At 32.7% G+C, this 18,860-nt stretch overlaps 1 protein-coding gene across 6 annotated transcripts in view; it reads right to left on the bottom strand.

The window, feature by feature from the left end:
* ARID4B (AT-rich interaction domain 4B) overlaps nt 1-18,860 on the bottom strand; it is a 169,228-nt gene that overhangs the window by 67,860 nt on the left and 82,508 nt on the right. For all 6 annotated transcript variants that reach the window (XM_036919279.2, XM_057505734.1, XM_057505733.1 and 3 more), the window contains exons 7-11: nt 17,960-18,051; nt 10,510-10,648; nt 3,617-3,696; nt 1,936-2,012; nt 746-900 (exon numbers count right to left, since the gene is read on the bottom strand). In XM_036919279.2, the coding sequence (XP_036775174.2) occupies nt 746-900; nt 1,936-2,012; nt 3,617-3,696; nt 10,510-10,648; nt 17,960-18,051 (543 nt within the window). The remainder of the gene's footprint in view (nt 1-745; nt 901-1,935; nt 2,013-3,616; nt 3,697-10,509; nt 10,649-17,959; nt 18,052-18,860) is intronic.

An 18,860-nucleotide genomic window follows, 5' to 3' on the forward strand; every position in this document is an offset into this window, starting at 1 on the left:
ATTTCACTTCATCATAAATACAGTATCTTCACTATCTACACCATTTATCCAATAAGTTTTATTAAGTCATTCAAAAAAACCACTGAAAAGAATCTTGGTGCAGTGTCACTAGTAGTATCATGGTCATCTTTTCTTGATACTTGTCAGTTAGACCTAGTACCAGGTATAAAAAACCTAAAATTTTAGCTTTTTTGATCCAATAAATTCACAGATGTCTTATTTGTGATTTAATTAGATCTACCCATTTGTACTAGATAAAATAAGACTCTCTCAGTCAAAGAGATAGCAATCTTTACTTTTTTGATGATTATTCTTTTAATACTAGATGGAAGATTTTTTTATACTTCTCTTTTAGATTTCTATACTTTTCTAGGTATTTCAATAAAATATGCAGCTGTAAACAGTGACAGCTGTCTACATGATGGTAAAGAATACTAAAGTAGAATTTTGCTCTATTAGTTGAGTATTTCCTTAATCATCTGATAAACCAAAAGCACAACAAGATGAAGGAAACATTTCTGAAGTTATTAGGATTAACTATACTGATGATTTTTAATTTCATAAGACCATATTTCTATTTAAAGATAAACAAACTACTTGATTATGATAAATATCACAAATACAATTTTATTTTTCTAATACTAAAAATATTTAAGTGATTGGTGACTTTATGCCAAATCCTAAGTCACAAAGAAAACCCAACTGTTATTTTTTATTTTAAAAGGCTTCAACTATTTTTACTTACCTCTTCCTCACTGCTGTTATCCTCCTTTTCTTTTTCATCATCTTCTTCTTCCTCTTCTTCCTCTGCTTCACTGCTAGAACTATCTTCTTTCAATTCAGTCTTCCAGTTAGCAGGAATAGTTCTACTTTCATGAAATTCAAGTGCCTGATCAAAGGCTGGAAAGAGACCATAAACTATGTGAACTGGAGAAATTAGGACAACTGATTTATCTAAAAATATTAATCAAGATAAGAAATAAAAACTACTGTTCTAGTACCACTGATGTTTGTTTAGGAAGTGATTGCAATGTGCCAGGCACTATGCTCTGCAGCAACCAATCTTAAACTAACAGTCCTAAATATTAGGCACTCATTTTACAGATGGCAAAACTGCTACCACTGTGTTTGGAAGGTGACTCAGATCCAAACAAATACAAAAGAAACAAGTAGTTTTCTTCTCTTAAATTAAAATGTCTAGCAAAAAACAACTTTAAGACAGGTAAATTTTTAATCAAATGACTAGTAAACAGTATTCTATACCAGGCAGAGAGCCACTGGAATGAACATGCAATACCTGAAAATATACTGTAAATATGTTCTCTAGTTCAACCTGAATTAAAATTGTATTAACAATTAGCTTAATCTAAAATTAGGTAGACAGTTATTCTTATTTTACACTACATGCAAATAAAATCTAAACCATCAATTCTTAATGATTTTTAACCAGTCTACATGGCAGATTATTTTATTTGATGAAAATGGGCAAAGAAAAAATTAACAGCTACTTACCAAAAATCAAGTAAGAAATGCAATTACAGCATATTCCTCAATAAAATTTATCTATAAATGTATTTCGAGAGATGCTACACAAAATTACTTAGATTCCTGCGTCTACCATATTTTATTTACTAGGCAAAAGCCAGACTACAGTGATAGCTGATAACTGAGTTCTTTCCCACTTTTAGATTATTACCCCTCATTATAAACTAAAAAAAGAAAAAGAAAATGTGTAACAAAAGACATATGGGATTATACAAGTGTAAGTCATATAGAACCAAATATGACTTTCAAGGCATAATTCAAAAAAATACTTTTTAAACTGCAAAATAAAATTTGATCTTCAAAAACACTTCACCTGTTTCAAAATTAACTATAATTTATTACAACTATGAATTAATTATAATTTATATGACTATAATTTATTACACTTACCTTGTTTTAATATAGCATCAGGCTTTGGTGCAGAGTCACTAGTAATTTCATGGACATCCTTTCTTGGTACTGAAGTACTATATTATATTTAATTAAAAACAAAAACAAAAACACAGAGCTTAATCAAGAATCCAATTACATACCACAGAAAAATACTGAGACACATGGGAATATTGACATTTACAATGAAAGTGATTGTACACAGCGATGCAAGTCCCAAATAAAATGTTAGGCAGTAGGGTAAACGTATATTCACCTAGAGAAGGACCCCACCTTAAGAGATGTTTTATGAACACCAAGGTATTTTCAAATATCAAAGAATCCATGGCTAACTGCAATACTGAAAAATATGAAATACTGAACATCGCAAAAAACAAATATTTGGATAGCAGAATTCATCAATCTAATTAAAAAGTTGTCACAGAATAAGAATTTGCCATTACCTCAGGACAATCACAAAAAACTACTAAATTTAGACTCGAAGAAAATGTAGTAGCTTATAATGTAAGTGGTTCTTTTAACAATTTTCTTAAACTGGATTCTAGACTCATAAGCAGACTTTTAGTATACAATTTAAGGTCTTTCATGGAATGACCCCACAATAAGGAGGGGTTAGAAGCAAACAATTGAGAGGTTCTATGATATATGTCACACGTATTTCCTATTTCAGAACAATTAATTATCATTCAGCTTTTCTGCATTTTGTTTGTATCATCGGTCTACATAAACCTGAAAACTATTCCAAATACTTTAAATACTTTTACTTTAAAAATTTCAAATAAAGAACAAAGCAGAATACTGCAATGAACCTCCACGTATCCATCACCCAACTACAAAGATTAACTCATTGTTTCATTTAAACCCCTACCTACTTCTTCCACCCCAAATGGATTATTCTGAAGCAAATCCCAGGTATTATCATTGGATTTATGCTATTTGATTATGGACCTTTAAAAGAAAACTCTTTTAAAAAACTTTAAGTATATATTTAAAAATTAACAGTAACTTCATAACATCATGAAGCCAGTATCAATTTCAGTGCTCAAATTTTTCAGGTAATTTTGTTAAAATGAGTTTAACAGCTTTTAAAAATCATCTTTTCATAACTTGAAACCAGACACCAATCTTAAAGGTACAGTCATCCAATAAAGCAAAGTATAAAACATAGATTTTCTAGTCATAAAATTCTTAGAGAAAAAAACCTACAGAAATTCATACTCAGTTTTGAAAAAGCTCTACATGAAAAATCACATTCTTAACACTTAAGATACATTTACAGAGACACATTTTAAACCTCAGACTACTGTAGAAGTCAGATGTGACATCAGGTATCACTATAACAATTAGACATAATTTAAAATATTAGAAAATCCTAGTTAGATATTAAAGAATAAATATATACATCAATATTAGATATGACACATGTATCAAATTTGCCTCAACAAATCACCAGCTATTATACAGGCAAATACTGGCAAATTAAACAGTACTGAGAGTCTAGTATAGAAAAAAACAAAACGAACAAGGAAAGACATACTGTAACACTATCACACTTCATGATAATATGAAAACAATCACACTTTGAAACATTCAGTATGATGAAAAGTAAAAGTAAAAACCTAATTTACGATCCTAATTTGGAATAGCACAATATTTTTTATCCCAAGTGAGTTATACTTACAATTTGCCATCTCTGAAAGATCGAACAAGAATATTGTCTTTTTTCACAGCAATTTCATCACTACAATCAGGACAAACCACCTTTAAAAAAAAGTGTGGAACAATTATAACTAAAAGCACATTTATAGATAAATGACATATGAACTATTTAAATCCTTTTAAAAAATACAGGTTTAAGTTTAAAAACTGATTTGAGTTGGAGGGTAAGCATGTAGGTACACACATGTGGGGACACACACAAATATTTTTAAAATTTATATCCTGTATATTTCCAGCTCTCTGGACCATCCAAATTGTTCTCTGGCACCCAAGCATGGTGTTGAAAGTAGTCATGTCTATGACTAGCTGAAGCTGTTGACCAAGTTCTAGGCAGAAAATACCTAGAATGGAAGTGGTTCAGGGATGTAAAAAGAGCTAGAGAGTTTGTATCATGGCTAGGGGAATCACGGAGACAAAATGGGATCAGAAACAGAATCTTAATCAGAGGAATCTCTATCCTAGACAAGACAGAGATGAGGTTCTAATTATTATTTACATTTAAATATATACTTTAACAAACACTAAAATTTCGTTAAAGCACTACCCATTCTAAACATTTTAAAGTGGATACCTTCCTTCCCAAATTAATAGTCTTAATTCACAATTATTGAAATGGGAAAAAGTAGAACAAATGAAGCCCAAAGTCAGCAGAAGGAGGAACATAATAAAGATCAGAAAAGAAATAAATAAAATTGAGAAGAATAAAACAATAGGAAAAATTAATGAAACCAAGAGCTGGTTCTTTGAGAAAATAAACAAAATAGATAAACCCCTAGCCAGACTTATAAGAAAAAAAGAGAATCTACACACATAAACTGCATAAAAAATGAAAAAGGAAAAATCACTATGGACACCACAGAAAAACAAAGAATTATGAGAGACTACTATGAAAATCTATATGCTAACAAACTGGATAACCTAGAAGAAATGGACAACTTTCTAGAAAAATAAAACCTTCCAAGACTGACCCAGGAAGAAACAGAAAATCTAGACAGACCAATTACCAGAAATGAAATTGAATCAGTAATCAAAAAACCACTCAAAAAGAAAACTCCCGCACCCGACAGATTCACCGCTGAATTTGATCAGACATTTAGTGAAGACATAATAGCCATCCTCCTTAAAGTTTTCCAAAAAATAGAAGAGGAGGGGATACTTCCAAACTCATTCTGTGAAGCCAGCATCACTTGAATACCAAAACCAGGCAAAGACATCACAAAAAAAAGAAAACTACAGACCAATATCCCTGATGAACATAGATGTAAAAATACTCAACAAAATATTAGCAAACCAAATTCAAAAATACATCAAGAGGATCATAAACCATGATCAAGTGGGGTTCATCCCACAGATGCGAGGATGGTACAACATTCGAAAATCGATTAACATCATCCACCACATCAAAAAAAAGGACAAAAAAAAAACGAACATTTTTTTGTTCTGAATGCTGAAAAAGCATTTGACAAAATTCAACATCCATTCATGATAAAAACTCTCAACAAAATGGGTATAGACGGCAAGTACCTCAACATGATAAAGGCCATAAATGACAAACCCACAGCCAACTTCATACTTAACAGTGAGAAGCTGAAAGCATTTCCTCTAAGATCGGAAACAAGACAAGGATGCCCACTCTCCCCGCTTTTATTCAACACAGTTCTGGATGTCATAGCCATGGAAATAAGACAACACAAAGAAATAAAGGCATCCAGATTGGTAAGGAAGAAGTCAAACTGTCACTGTTTGCTGATGACATGATATTGTATATAAAAAACCCTGAAGAATCCACTCCAAAACTACTAACACTAATATCTGAATTCAGCAAAGTTGCAGGATACAAAATTAATACACAGAAATCTGTTGCATTCCTATACACTAATGATGAACTAGCAGAAAGAGAAAGCTGGAAAACAATTCAATTCACAATTGCATCAAAAAGAATAAAATACCTAGAAATAAATCTAACCAAGGAAGCGAAAGACCTATATTCTGAAAACAGTAAGAAACTCCTAAGAGAAATTAAGGAGGATACAAATAAACAGAAATTCATCCCATGCTCTTGGCTAGGAAGAATTAATACTGTCAAAATGGTCATCTTGCCTAAAGCCATCTACAGATCCAGTGCAATCCATATCAAAATACCAACAGCATTCTTCAACAAACTGGAACAAATAGTTCTAAAATTCATATGGAACCACAGAAGACCCCGAATAGCCAAAGCAATCCTGATCAGGAAGAATAAAGCAGGGGGGATCTCACTTCCCAACTTCAAGCTCTACTACAAAGCCATAGTAATCAAGACAATTTGGTACTGGCACAAGAACAGACCCATAGACCAGTGGAAGAGAATAGAGAGTCCAGATACTAACCCAAGCTTATATGGTCAATTAATACACAATAAAGGAGTCAAGGACATACAATGGGGAAATGACAGCCTCTTCAACAGCTGCTGTTGGCAAAACTGGAGAGCTACATGTAAGAGAATCAAACTGGACTGCTGTCTAACTTCATACACAAAAGTAAACTCAAAATGGATCAAATATCTGAATAAGTCATAAAACCATAAAACTTTTAGAAGAAAACATAGGCAAAACACTCTTGAATATAAACATGAGCAACTTCTTCATAAACATATCTCCATGGGCAAGGGAAACAAAAGCAAAAATGAACAAGTGGGACTATATCAAACTAAAAAGCTTCTGTACAGCAAAGGACACCATCAGTAGAACAAAAGACATCCTACAGTATGGGAGAATATATTCATAAATGACATATCCAATAAGGGGTTGAAATCCAAAATATACAAAGAGCTCATGTACCTCAACAAACAAGGAGCAAATAAGCCAATTAAAAAATGGGCAGAGGATGTGAACAGACACTTTTCCTAACAAGAAATTCAGATGGCCAACAGACACATGAAAAGATGACCCACATCGCTAATCAACAGAGAAATGCAAATTAAAACCACAATGAAGATACCACCTCACAACAGTTAGGATGGCCAAGATCCAAAAGACAAACAACAACAAATGTTGGCGAGGGTTTGGAGAAATGGGAACCCTCCTACACTGCTGGTGGGAATGTAAATTAGCTCAACCATTGTGGAAAGCAGTATGGAGGTTCCTCAGAAAACTCAAAATAGAAATACCATTTGACCCAGGAATTCTACTCCTAGGAATTTACCCTAAGAATGCAGCAGCCCAGTTTGAAAAAGACATATGCACCCCTATGTTTATCACAGCACTATTTAGAATAGCCAAGAAATGGGAGCAACCTAAGTGTCCATCAGTAGATGAATGGATAAAGAAGATGTGGTACATATACACAATAGAATATTATTCAGGCATAAAAGGAAAACAAATCCTGCCATTTGCAACAACATGGATGGAGCTAGAGGGTATTATGCTCAGTGAAATAAGCCAGGCAGAAACAGACAAGTATCAAATGATTTCACTCATGTGTAGAGCATAAGAACAAAGCAAAAACTGAAGGAACAAAACAGCAGCAGACTCACAGAACCCAAGAATGGACTAACAGTTACCAAAGGGAAAGGGACTGCGGGGGAAGGGTTGGAAGGGAAGGAGAAGGGGAATAAGGGACATTTTGATTAGCACACATACTGTTGGGGGGGTACACAGGGAAGGCAGTATAGCATAGAGAAGACAAGTAGTGGCTCTATAGCATCTTACTATGCTGATGGACAGTGACTGAAATGGGGTATGTGGTGGGACTTGACAATGGGGGGAATCTAGTAACCTCAATGCTGCTCATGTGATTGCATATTAATGATACCAAAATAAATAAATAAACAAATAAATAAAATTAAGTACATGAGTAGATGAAAAGAAAGCTCAAAGAACAATAAAAACTGAAATTTGAACTATTAAAAAAAAAACCACAATGAGATATCACCTCACACCAGTTAGGATGGCCAACATAGAAAAGACTAGGAACAACAAATGCGGGTGAGGATGCAGAGAAAGGGGAACCCTCCTATACTGCTATTGGGAATGTAAACTAGTTCAACCATTGTGGGAAGCAATATGGAGGTTCCTCAAAAAACTAAAAATATAAATACCATTTGACCCAGGAATTCCACTTCTAGGAATTTACCCAAAGAAAGCAATTCTCAGATTCAAAAAGACATATGCACCCCTATATTTATCACAGCACTATTTACAATAGCCAAAATATGGAAGCAACCTAAGTGTCCATCAGTAGATGAATGGATAAAGAAGATGTGGTACATATACACAATGGAATATTACTCAGCCATAAGAAAGAAACAAATCGTACCATTTGCAACAACGTGCATAGATACATCAGGGTATTATGCTCACTGAAATAAGTCAGGCAGAGAAAGACAAATACCAAATGATTTCCCTCATTTGTAGAGTATAGCAATGAAGCAAAACTGAAGGAACAAAATAGCAGCAGACTCACAGACTCCAAGAAAGGACTAGTAGTTACCAAACGGGAGGGGTGGGCAAGGGCAGGTGAGGAGGGAGGGATAAGGGGATTGTGGAGTATCATGATTGGTGGTGCACATGGTATGTGTGGTGTCATGGGGAAGACAGTGTAGCTCAGAGAAGGGACTCTGTGGCAACTTACTACACTGATGGACAGTGACTGCAATGGGGTATGGGGGGGGTTCGATAATAAGGGTGAATATAATAACCACATGTTTTTCTTGTGAAACCTTCATAAGTGTGTATATCAATGACACCTTCATAAAAAAATAATAAATCAACAAGAAAAAAAAATTCCTTTGTTCATTATGAGGAAAATGGTTGAAAGAGACTAAGCTATTGTAACCATCTAGTTGAGAGATGGTGACTTGGATGTAAAGTGAAGGCAAAGGCAAATTAAAGGAGAAAGATAATCAGGGAAGTGGACATATGAGAGAAAAGGATGCTTAGGTTTCTACCTCATGCAAATGATGTCAATCACTGTGGGATGAAACAAGGAAGACCAAGTTTGGGAATGAGGGAGGAGAGAATAAACTTAGTTTAGGCATTTTAAGTTTTAAGGTGGTTAAACATCCAAATGGAGATACTGAATAGACAGATGCCCAGCTCAGAGTAAAGGTCTGAGGTCTTATAATATAAACTTGGAAGTTAACAGCCTAAATAAAGGAGTCTAAACCTTGGGTCTAAAACTGGGAGCCAAACACATCTTTTTTGGTTTTCATGAGCTTAGAGAAACTGCACATTCTGGTAGCTTTGCTCAGTGCTGATGGTGGTATTTGACTAAGTGGGTTTACTCTCTATTCTGCTGCAGCAACTACAATCCACATTTTATCCTGTTCACTCATGTGTATTATCTTCTTGGTCTCTAAGGCATTTCAATTTGTTATCTCTGCAACTGAATGCTATAAAAGGGGATGGAATCACCCTAAAAAGAATATAGAGTGATAATTCTGAACCCTGAACAACACTTAAAGCTTGGTTAGACGAGAAATGGTAAAGGAAACTGAAAAGGAGGGCCGTATGAGTCACGGAACCTAAGACTTTCTCCTCTTAAAACAGGCATAAATACCACTTATTTTTAGTCTCAATTAAGATTAAATGAAACTACTTATGTTAACATGCTTAGCACAGTGGATGGCCAGGGTAAATGCTCAATACAGGGTGGCTATTTGCAGTTCCTGAGAGTATGCAGTTGTTTTCTAACATGATGATGTTACCAAAACACTTGTAAAATTTACTCAATTTATAAAAACGAATTCTAAAAGCAGAAATGCAAATATTGTTAATGTGATTATGTGAAGATTATTTGATTTAGAACACAATTTCACACTCTCGTTGGCAAAAATTATTCATCACTGTCCAAAATCTGGATGGGGGGGCAGAATATAACACACATCAATAATTCTAAGATTTTTAAATAACAATGAAATGGCTAAGATTACTGACCTTTTAATATCATCAAATCCTTAAATATTTTTCTCATCATCAAGGGAACTATTTAGAAATTATGGTGAAAGAATCTTAATACTGAATACACTAACAGTGGAAATTTTAGTGTTCCTGCTGTTTCAGAAAAAGACATACAAAACTTTTTTTAAAACATGTTTTCAAAATCAATTCTTACAAAGAATTTTAGTACTTTAGGAAAAAAGAAATGATCATAAACACTGATACTTCAGTTTTTAATCTTACCACTAATTCAAAGCTTGACAAGCTAACCCTTCTTACACTCAGTTTTCTTATCTCTAAATGAGGATAAATAACAAAACTACTTCATAATCCTTGCAAAGGTCTTAGCACAATCCTTACATATAACAGTCATCTAATAAATGTTGGATAGATGAATATATGCAGAGGTACAAAGGTATCAAAGGATTTATATTTATGAAAACGTAATTATCATCATTACTTTTAATTATAATTATAAGAGCTGCCATTTACTGGGAAGTTATTTTGTTCAAAACACCAAACTAAGCACTCGGGATAAAGAATACAAAATATGTTCACTGAAAAGGATGACAAATAGACATCATTTACAGACAACAGTACAAAAAGAGATTGTGTTTTTCTTTTGAGGTCTTCTGAACGGTGGATTTAGAAGATTTAAAAGTTTGCATTATGAATTTTCTACTCAAAATAGATCAGTATAATGAACTCTTATATACCTAGCCTCTAAAATTACTGTGTTTTGCTTTTCTTGGATGACTTCATGAGTTCCCTGTACTCAAAGACAATTTTAAAAGTAATCTTTGTGTGTAGTGAATGACGCTAAGAGCATTTCTCCATTTTGTACCTATGAAAAACACTAGTTAGAAAACCAGCTCTTTTCTTCAGACTTAAAATTGAAGAGCTAAAAATTAATCTTTTTTATAGTGAAGTTACTCACCAATGCAGGAAACCATAGTGCTTTCTTTTTGTCCAAACTAACGTAATCTACACATACAACTTTTCCTAGTAGCTCATCAATCTGTTTCCTATCATCCTCATCTTCATCACTGGAGGATGAAGAAGACTCTTCCTCTGGTCTAAGGAAAGAAAAAAAATATTTACATTTATCTTCACAAAGAACAGGCATACCAAGTTGATGAATACAGGTATTCTAGAGATCTTACCCTATTTTCTAAATCCTTTAATAACAGCTAATTTATATTTTTTAATTGTTTTCTAAATTTCTAAGTAACAACAAATAGGGTTATCATTTGAGGAAAGAACATCATTTTCCAAAAAATCTTTGTTTGTTTAATGATATTTTAAAAGACTAAGGGGGAAGATTAGAACAAAGTAAAACTGGCCCCAAAATTCTCAAAAAGCTGAAGACCCCATATGACATCCCAATACTACACTAAAACATACCAGATCCTACTCTCAGAGTTCTAGAGATAATAATTTTATACTCCCAGTACAAAGCCAATTTTAAAAAGGAGAAGGCAGATCTTTATAGACTGGAGGTTGCAAAGGGGAGAGGAGATAGTTTGATCACTACTGCTATCCTTAATATCCAATATACACAAACTAGGTATTCATACAATACACAATATTGTTCTTTTGTATTATGTTAAAAATTCCTTTCAGTTACATTATTGGACCAGTAAATTAAACATTAACTGTCAGAAGAAAAAATAACTATAAAACATCCATGTGATGTTAGAGTAGAGTAAAAAGGAAAACTCTTAAGAGGAAAAAAAAACACAAAACAAAAAATTCTACTCTGAATCTGGTTCCAAGAAAGCCCACAATCAATGCTAAAGAAAATAAAAGTTCTAACAACTGACTCCTCATTATGCTCAAAATAAGCAAAGACATTAAGAAATGTTGAATAGACTGAAATGTATGTTCTTTTTGTAAGATAAAATAGAATAATGACTAGTATTGATTACCTACGAGGATGAAAACATTTTTGAGATCGCGGGCAATGACCAAGTTCACTGACAAAAAATGTAAATTGACATATTATTTTAAAACTTTAAGCATGATTTATCTATTTGGTGGTAATTATCTATTTATCAATCTGGTGTAAATTCAATTATTTTCTCAATTTGTCTTTGATGCCTTTACAAAAGGATGACAATATAAAATGTCACCACTTTTTATTTATGTATTCTAATATAAATATAAAAGAAACAAAAGCTACTATAATAATATTAAATACTTCAGAGTGATACAGGGACTACTACTATTTGATTTCAATGATCAATCAAATACTTAAAAATTGCTCCCTGGTAAAAACAAAGCACATCTTCAAAGTTTGCTACCAAGCAGAAATACTATACTTCATATGGCACTTAAAGCAGTTTACCCCTACTTCGAAAGTAGGTAATAGGTAGTAGGAAAAAACCAACATACCTTCATATTAGCAGAACAGAAAACCTTACAAATAGGCACATAGCTTGGGACAGTAATGAGAGACTTCACAAGTCTGACTTCTACTTGATTAGAATTACTTCTCAAGGGCAATGACTTTTATCTCTCCACTTTCTCATGGTTGTAGAATACAACCAACCTTAAAACCGTAATTACTGTTTTTTCAAAGTATTCGAAGACTCATTCAGCTAGGGTTTTATGGCTGCCCTTTATGTCATTATCATTAGCAAGAAAGAAAGTCATAATGTCACGGATAACATGTATATAATCTGTGAAACACACAAAGAGAAGCTGGGTTTTACTTGGCTAACAGTCATCTGCATCTCTATAAAAATTCTCATTTCTTTTTTAAGATTTACCCAGTATGAAGACTTCAGACAACAAAAGTCATATATATATTAAAAAACCATCAGCTACATAAAACATCTATCCACCTTACATATGAAATATTTGTATTCCACTCTAAAACCATTCCCCTTTTATGGACTAGATCCCCTTCTCACCAAGACTTTGTTCCAACAATGTTTGCCTCTCTCTCCTGTATCAATTGTTCTGCCTCTACTAAATTGACTCCCATCAGCATTCCCATAGGATGTTATTTCTATCCCAATTTTAAAAACCTTTCTCCACCAGCTATATCCTAAGACATATGAAAACTCTCACCTCCCCTAAGTCTCTCTTCAAATGTCACTTCAATCAAGTTACCCTGATATCTCATTTAAATTTACAACCTGCCCACCTCAATCTCTCACCTTATTCTTAGTATTTTCTCAGCACTTACAGATCTATCCTACTATATAATTTATGTATTCCTTATGCTTTTTACTTATATTGTCTATCTCCCCCCATATGAGAGAATATAAGCTCTAAAGGCAGAGATTTTATAAATGCCTGCTTTGTCCACTGATGTAACCCAAGAAGTACCTGAACAGTGCCTGGCACAGCAAAGATGCTCAGTAAATATTTGTTGACTAAATAACTGAACAGGTTTATTTCTTTCTACCATGGTACATCTGATTTTATTTCTCCTGAAATCACAAAATGTATGAAATCAGCATAATGTATACAACCAGATTAAACTGTGCCATTACATCTAAACCTCCTTTAACTTTTCCCTTTAGCCAGGAAATTATTTCCACAAGACAAATACTCAATAAATTGAGGAACTAAAATGAGCATCAAAAATATTTTAAGGGAGCAAATACAGAATAAGCAAAGAACATGTTTGGTTTTTATTCTCCTCCGACATTGTTCCTTCTTTGGTAGTAAGGAATTTGTTTATAAAGCCACAACAAAATAGTGCACTGTCTTTGTGAAATAGCATCTGATGATGTCACTAGAAACAAAGCTAATTACATGGAAATGTTTATCACAAAGAATAACAGCTATCACATAAAGCTGATGACATCACTATTAATTGTAAAATAATTGTAAATCAAGTAAGAACAACTTTAGATAAGACAGGTGCCAAAAGCAGCAAATGATGAGAAGCAAATAGAAAATTAAGCCAGGAACTTAACTGGTTCAACTTTTGAAATGCAGTTCTGACATCAATCATCCTTATTATTTTTCAGGCAAATAACTCAGTTTCAAATTTTGTACACTAAATAAAAAATCTGTATTCATCAGTATCAGGGAGACTAACAATGTACAGCTTCTTAGAGATTAAAACATACAGAATATATAGACATGTATTCAACTGAAAAGGGGTTTCAATTTATTTTCCCAGTTTTTATCAAAAAGGAAACTAGAATCAAATACTCCTATCAAAATAAAACAGCAAGTATTTTTAAATCTTCTAGAATTAATGGTGCCGGCTGCACAATTTTGTGAATATACTAAGCACTGTACACTTTAAAAGGGTGAATTTTATGATATGTAAGTTATTTCTCAATAAAAAAATTTTTTTAGAGATCTGCAGACCTGTAAATACCAGCTACAAATCACTTGTTTATTGGGTAAATCTTAATACCATCACTGGATAAAACCTGTACCCATAGATAATTCCCAACAAGAATTATTATAAGCCTTATTATCTTTTATTCTTTTCTTGGAAGGTAAAAAAAACAAAAACCAGTAGGCAGACTGCTTCCCTACTGTAGCAGTTGCACATACACTTTGCCAGGTTACTGGAAAAAAACTTTTTTGGGGGGATGCAAATATTTATATAATTCCAGGCATTCTATTCTTTAGGCAGAAGGAAATAAAACCTCTGTAACACAATGGATAAATTAAAAGGGCATAATTCAGTCAAGCCATACACTGATCAAAAGGATCAATAACTTGTTTCAAAAAATTAAGCTAGAGGATGATAATCATAGAAAAGATTAATTAAAGGTAAAATATAAATAAAACTCAAAGGAAGCAGTCACAAACAATAATGGAGTATCTGCAAGCTGAGTAACTGGTATGTGGATTAACAGTTGCTAAAAGAAAACAAAGGTAGTGATATTCTTTTGCAACAGTGGAGTCTGGGGAATCCTGAAGAGATAACCTTATTTATATTTGTAAAAAAATAAATTTTAAATGACAATCACTGAACCATATGAAGACTTTTTATAGTTAAGTAATGGAAGAGGAAATGAAGGTCAGATATATGACATTAAGATCCAAGTCCAAGACTTTGTTGCAGTAAATCATTCTAGGGAAGGGGGAGAAACAACTTTGAGGAAGTCTAATTAAGCAGATTGGTGTTTAAAACTGTGGTATTTACACACCAAGGCTTAAAAAGGCTAATAAGCAAGAACACTATAATTTCTCTTGGAGGTAAGAATGATCACAACTGTGAGGGAGAAGGAACAACAATCAGAACAAAACTACAGAAGCGCTGGGCTTCATTTCCTACACTAGTAATTCTCAACCTTTTTTCTGTGTTCACACTTTGCAGTACAACACAATTCCTAGAGCCAATTTTTCAATACACACAGAAATCTTCAACAGGAAAATCACTAACTTAGAATGTTTGCTAGAGTCTTTAAAAAGCAAAGATCAACTTGCTTGGTGACAACTGTATATTTTATTCTCATATTCAAGAAAGGGAGACCTCAGCTAACAGATTTTTTTTTAATAGATCATAATTTTTGGTCATTTTTGTAGATGAAGCTATGTGATATTCTACAAATTATCTTAAATTTATTTTTACACTTCTGGATGACATTTGCAGAAAGGTAAAATATGTCTAAACATTGGATGCAATTTTTTTCAAAATTAAAAAAATTCTTCATAGATAAAAAAACTGCTTTTCATATAATATGTATGTAAAATAATACTGGAATGTTGTTTTAAAAAATTCAAGTAATATAGCCAAAAATAGTCCTACCTGTCAACATAAACACTAATAAGCAGAAGTTTTATATACTCACATGTAAACAGTTTTATACAGAAATGTAGTCGTGTTACATACTGGTTTTACATGAAAATTTTTTCATCCAATATATGATGTTGATATCTAGTACTTACATAGTGCTTACTATACAAACACATAAGGATGTGAATTCATTTAATCTTTGCAACAACTCTAAGAGACAGTAATATTATTATCTCAATTTTGCAGATTTAAAAATTGAGGCATGAAAAAAATGAAATAATCTGCCCATAGTCATTTAGTAAGGAAGTGGCACAGGCAATACTTAAACCTAGGCCATCTGGCTCCACATTTCACACTCTTACCAACCAAGCCTCACTGCCACTCTCTAGAGCTAGGGAAGTAGACATCTTTGCTAATGAAATTATTTTACCTTAAAACACCCCATCTTACTGTTCTTACATCATCACTCATAGTTAATTAGGAGCTGACTACAGAACTGTGGGACAACTCTAATAATCAATGGTGGACAAAATTTTAATTCACAATTGAAATCATTTGCTGTCAAAGAGATATCAAAAAATTTAATGTGTAAGTGATTCAGTAAATATTTTATGACAATATAGTAGGCCTCTGGAAAAACTGAAAACATTAGATCACAATAACATCTAATAATCGCAACAGGACTCTTTCATACTAATAATGCCATCATACATTTTTCATTTATTTTTCTTTCTGGCTAGAACAGAGTTTTTAAATGTCACACAAAGAAGAATAAATAATAGTTGCAATCTAAGTAGCCTAAAAATAACGAAGTGACCTTGAGCAAGCTAAATCACAAGTGAGAAAAATTATTCATCTAGTAATTGCAAAAAAACATTTTCTAAAACATTCAGAGAGTTAAGGGTAAATAAATACATGGCCCAAATCACAAATATAGTAAGAAAACAATATTAAATATTTTTCAATGCAAGGATTAGTCTTTTAATTTCCTCCTTCAAATGACTCATTATTTATTTACTATTAACACTAATTTGGAAAGTAACTGAAGTTGCCTAAACAAGAGTCAATCAATTAAATGGAAAAAGGCCTACAGAGCACAGGCGAGTTCAAGTCCTAGTTCTTTCCTTTCTGTGCTCCTTGGATTAGTCACTTATTGTCTCTGAGGTCAATTTACCCAATTTTTAAATAGGGCTAAAAATAATACCTATCTTCATGGGTTTGCTGTACGAGTGAAAATAAGTAATAAGAGAGATAGAGCTTACCCAATTTCTATCTCCAAAGCTCAGCCACAATCAAATTTTAATACCTGATTCTAAATACTCAGCATTCACTTACACTAAAGGTTTCAATAATTCAACTCAATATTTTTAATGGCTATTCTGACAATATTAGGGCTTAGACAAATTAAAAATTTTTTAATTTTTATCCAAGTAAAATATTCAAAATTGTTTTTAAAATAACCCCCAGTAGAATAAAGTAAAAACTACATTCTTCTGCCCTATCTCGATTTTCTTCTTCTACTTCATGGAGGCAACTGTTTTTAACTCTTTCAGTGTTCCTATAAGAGTTATTACCCTCTCTCTCTAAATAATATTCTTATACTGGTATTTATTTTTACATTTTAGACATTATTCTATTGACTTCCCATTGTTACAAGGACTTGACTTTTTTATTTAAGGCACCTCCTCACCCTATATACTAATACAGTTTTTCTTTCTCACATAATTTCTGGAAGTTATTAAATGCCTTTGCTACTTTTTTTTTCTATTTGTTATCATCATATCTTTAATTTCTCCATAATGTTCCATTAGATTAGGTAATCATCAAGTCCTCCTTTTAAACAAAGACTTCCATCCTCCATTCTGCATTCTACTGAATACTAGTATCAAGAATTACTATTAATTCTAGAAGTCTGATGCCATTCTGCCTCTCAGTCCATTGCAATAAATTATTTTTCTTTCTGGGATTATTTGAAGATTGTTTGCTTTTTTTTTAATCTCTGATGTCCTGATATTTCATGACCTGGACCCTGTAATCTTTTTTAATTTAGACCTTTTGAAGCCTAAGCACATTTCACTGAAAGTAATTTGTTAAATATGTAGAATGTATTTTACAACTGTAAGATGACATAAACAATAAGTAAGACAGTTTCTGCTGTCAGAAAGATTAAAATTATTAGGAAGGGAAAACATATAAGAGATGAAATACTGTCTATGACAGATAAACGAAAGAATTTAGAGGATTCAGATGAAAGAAAAACATCTGTATTCAAGGAAAGAGTGGGGAGACACAAAATGGTTCATACAAAGGTGGGAGCATTTCTGTTAATTGAAGAATAAGTGAGACAGGGACATGGAAGGGTGGTATTCAAGACAGAAAAAAGGCAGCATGAATAAAAGCATGATATAAACAAAGGATGCATTCAGAGAATAATGACTAGTTCCATTTTGACTACAGCATCAAGAAAACATGTAGGGAGAAACAGGAGATAGATTAATATAGCTGTGAAAGTTGTCTAAACATGTAGAACCTCAAGCATCCATGCTGAGGAGTCTGAAACTACTATTACATCCAGTTAGCATTTTGCAAATTACAATTTAAAATTAACTATTTAGACAATACTAGAAGGAGAAATGATATCAGCTAACAGTTATGAAAATGGACTTACATATGATTAGATCTTCTTCCTCTATTTGTTTTCTTTCCTATGACTGGAGTGCCAAAATGTTCAGGGTTGGTGAGTGGGAGCTGGTCTAATGTCTGTGGGTAAGAACATAAACCCATCAAAAGTTATTACGTTGTAAGTTCTTTTCTCTTTTTAAACCAAATCAATTAAAGAATATGCTTAGATTTTGAGATTAAAAACTTCCCCCAAGGAAGACTAAAATACAAATTTCCTAAAAGACAGAAAACTCTCATTTCAAAGATATTAAAGATGAATGAGTCCATTAATGGAAAAAAAAAGGTGAAATTTAGTTGTTCTCTCTACATGATTTCATTATTGATTTGAAGGCTGACAGACTTCTAAGAATGATTAAAATACAAAACAAATAGCTCAGTGGAAACACAGATATTAAAGATTAAAAAAACTGTATGTAAGGACCTTATAGTCCTAGATGGGGGCCAACAGCAGCTCCCCTTTTTTTTTTTTTTTTTTGTATATAGCAAATCATAATCCATAAAATAGAATTCCTAATAAATAAGAAACAAAATTATCAGGATAAGCATCAACTGCTTGAAAAACGGCTTCAGATAGGCTGTATTATTCCTTTGCAAACATTTTCGGCAATAAACCTTTTTTAAGGGAAATGTAAAAATTAGTTTTCCTACAGTTAATATTTCATTTTCCCTTTTTAATCTGCAGCACCCAATTTGTGCTTGATAATGAGGATAGTAATCAATAAATGAACATTTCTTTTTTTTATCAACTGACAGTTGATGTCAACCCCTTTGTCCCTCACCCCATCCAATAATAATGACTTACAGGCAAGGAATCAGTTGTTGGCTAAAAGCACAATGAAGAAAAAGGGATTCTGAATTGACTTTCTTCATTTCTCAGTGTTGGATAA

This window comes from Manis pentadactyla, chromosome 8, assembly GCF_030020395.1.
Source record: "Manis pentadactyla isolate mManPen7 chromosome 8, mManPen7.hap1, whole genome shotgun sequence".
Classification (NCBI taxonomy): Eukaryota; Metazoa; Chordata; class Mammalia; order Pholidota; family Manidae; genus Manis; species Manis pentadactyla.